Source organism: Halyomorpha halys, unplaced genomic scaffold (assembly GCF_000696795.3).
Source record: "Halyomorpha halys isolate HHAL.00 unplaced genomic scaffold, Hhal_1.1 Scaffold2284.1, whole genome shotgun sequence".
In the NCBI taxonomy this organism is placed as follows: domain Eukaryota; kingdom Metazoa; phylum Arthropoda; class Insecta; order Hemiptera; family Pentatomidae; genus Halyomorpha; species Halyomorpha halys.
This window is the reverse complement of record NW_027107655.1, coordinates 39,805-42,476: the sequence shown is the minus strand read 5'-3', so window position 1 is coordinate 42,476 and position 2,672 is coordinate 39,805. Positions and strand designations below refer to the sequence as shown.

At 29.1% G+C, this 2,672-nt stretch overlaps 1 protein-coding gene across 1 annotated transcript in view; it reads left to right on the top strand.

Moving 5' to 3' along the window:
• Positions 1-2,417, top strand: part of sage (salivary gland-expressed bHLH) — a 35,247-nt gene extending 32,830 nt beyond the window's left edge. The window contains exons 4-5 of the mRNA XM_014437109.2: positions 249-381; positions 2,178-2,417. Of these exons, the coding sequence (XP_014292595.1) occupies positions 249-381; positions 2,178-2,340 (296 nt within the window). The 3' untranslated portion in view covers positions 2,341-2,417. The remainder of the gene's footprint in view (positions 1-248; positions 382-2,177) is intronic.
• The last annotated feature ends 255 nt before the right edge of the window (positions 2,418-2,672 follow it).

Here is a 2,672-nt window from a genome sequence, read left to right as displayed (position 1 = left end):
TATATATATATAAACTTTTACCGCTTTTTCGAGGTTCATCCCACTCTGTGTAGGCTAGTGAACTATGTTAGGGTAGAAGTGGATGTTGATAGGTATCTATAGGTGGTTTGTGGCATCGTCATTGAATCTTTGGGTTCGCTTTGCCGTCTATTGTACATTTTATTTTTTTGCATCTCATTTTTTTTTCTGGTATTTGCTGAGTCTAAAATCCCGAAAAATGCTTTATGAACTCATTATTTCAATTACAGATTACAAAAAGTCAGCATGCGACCGAGAGAGAACTAGAATGCGAGACATGAATAAGGCCTTTGATAAGTTGAGAAGAATACTACCGAACAGCAAACCTCCTGGCAAGAAGTTATCAAAAATCGAATCTCTAAGGTATATTTCAAAATTTTCGATTACATATAAATAAAAATTCTAAAATTTGCTTCATCTGACCACGGAGCTTGAGATGATTTTTTGGGCAAATAGAAGAAAAATATATAGATTTTTTGGTCGTATAATACAATATATAGATATTGTGGTCATTGATTTTTTTCCGAGGCATACTTTTACAATTTTAAAAAATATATAGTATTTACTAAGATATCACTTTACGTGTTAGTACTCAAGGATTGAGCCGTGCTCGGAAATTATTTAATGTTATTACTTTTTTTATTAAATTAGTTAACGTGGATTAATTATAATAAAATATATCCATATAGTCTCAACATTCTTTATCGATTCACTTAAAACCCCAACGTATTACTACTTCACTTATTAAAATTCTTTTATTTGCAATCACTGTTAAACTATTATCAACCTATTTATCACACACTTAAATTCCATCAGCTATTGATTCTCAGAAGCTTATAATTAATTTTAAAAAGTGAATCAAATTTTATGGCTCTAGCAGTTTAAGGCTGTCATAACCGTAAATAAAAACACTTAAAAGTAAAATTAAAAAAATATTTTTGATTGAAAATTCTATGAAAAATACCGATATCTCTTTTATTCAACTCTGAAAAAAGTAGAAAAAATATATCAAAATAAAACTGGATTTGGTGAATGAAACAATTCTTCCTGTTTCAAATAAAATAATTTATTTCATATAATCAGCAACATAGATATATAGGAAGATAACCTTCAGGAAGGTAATTATTCTCCTAAAATGTTTAACTATTAACAGTTAAATAGTTTTTATTTATTAAATGACATTAATATTATACTATATTAGCAAGAATGACTAGAAAGGAGATAATTATATGTTATATATATAGAGGTTATTTTTATCAGCAACCAGAAGATGGGGAATTTTTCGAAACGTTGGTGCTGATTATATGAAATAAATTATTTTATTTGAAAAAGGAAGAATTGTGTCATTCACCAAATCCAGTTTAATTCAAAGACTCTCCAGTAAAAGATCATAAAGTTTATCAAAATAAAAATTTTTATTCAATATGAATCAACAGCAAACTATATCCAAATTATATACATATTTGTAATATGTTTGTAATTGATTTGAAATTACTCTTTAATTGGAGGGATGTTAAAAATTAAAAACAATTAGAGACCACAAATAAAACCCGGGAAGACTTAGGGCCACAAATGAAGACAGGTTTACAGAAGCAAAGTATCGTCATTTCTTAAAGAAACGTTATCCAAAGTAACATTTTCGGAAATTTTGACTAGCTTCTTAATCACAAATAGATTTTGAAGTTCACCATTTGAACAACTTTATGATCACACTGACCACACTTCTAGAAAATGCTATCAAGAAATAAAGTTGAAAATAACAGGAGGAGAATATAACATAACACCAAAGCCAAAGATTATTGTTTAACTGAACTTAGTAAACACCTATCGGAAGGTAAAATTTTCTTCTTTCCCTCTCAGCCCATTCGCACCTTTCACTACCACTGGTGTACCACACTCAGTAACACGAAACTTTTGACGTCAATATAGCAATGTTATCCCTTAAGGTAAAGTAACCCCAAGTAAAATTTGTCTCAAGCCATTATAACTCCTGTTTGCGACTACTTCTACTTCATACAGTATCCATTACTATTCACTAAAGAATCTATAATTCTAACATCCTAAAACTCGATATTAATGTTACTTAAAATATTTTTCATGATTGATCATTTATATTTCCTGTGTTTAAATAAATACAAATGTATGCATATTTTTTATAGGAATGCAATCCAATACATAAAAGATCTCCAAATGATTCTCGATTCAGAAATAAAATCAGAAAAAGACCAGGGTACATATACCTGGAATACTCATCAGTACCAACTCTCAACAAACTCAAACCCAGCGTCTTCCTTTCCACATTCAGAATACTACATATGTTAATATTTTAATTTTTTTTTTTAATGAAATAAAACTAACGTTGACCGTTAATTTTATCAGAAGTGATTTATTTTCATAAATAAAAGGTAATTTGAAATGGATATAATAATTTTATACCAACCTTATCCACCATTGAAGTGTGTTCTTCGATTGCGATACTTGGTTATCCACCATTTGATCCGATCCAGTCTATGTCAGCCAGCATTAGTTTTTTTAAAACTAAATTCCGGCACTAATAACATGAACTAAGCAAATAGGAATATGAAAAATAAAAGCAAATATATTGATTAACTCATATTAGAAAAGGATCAGGACCTCCTGGAATAAACTAGTGT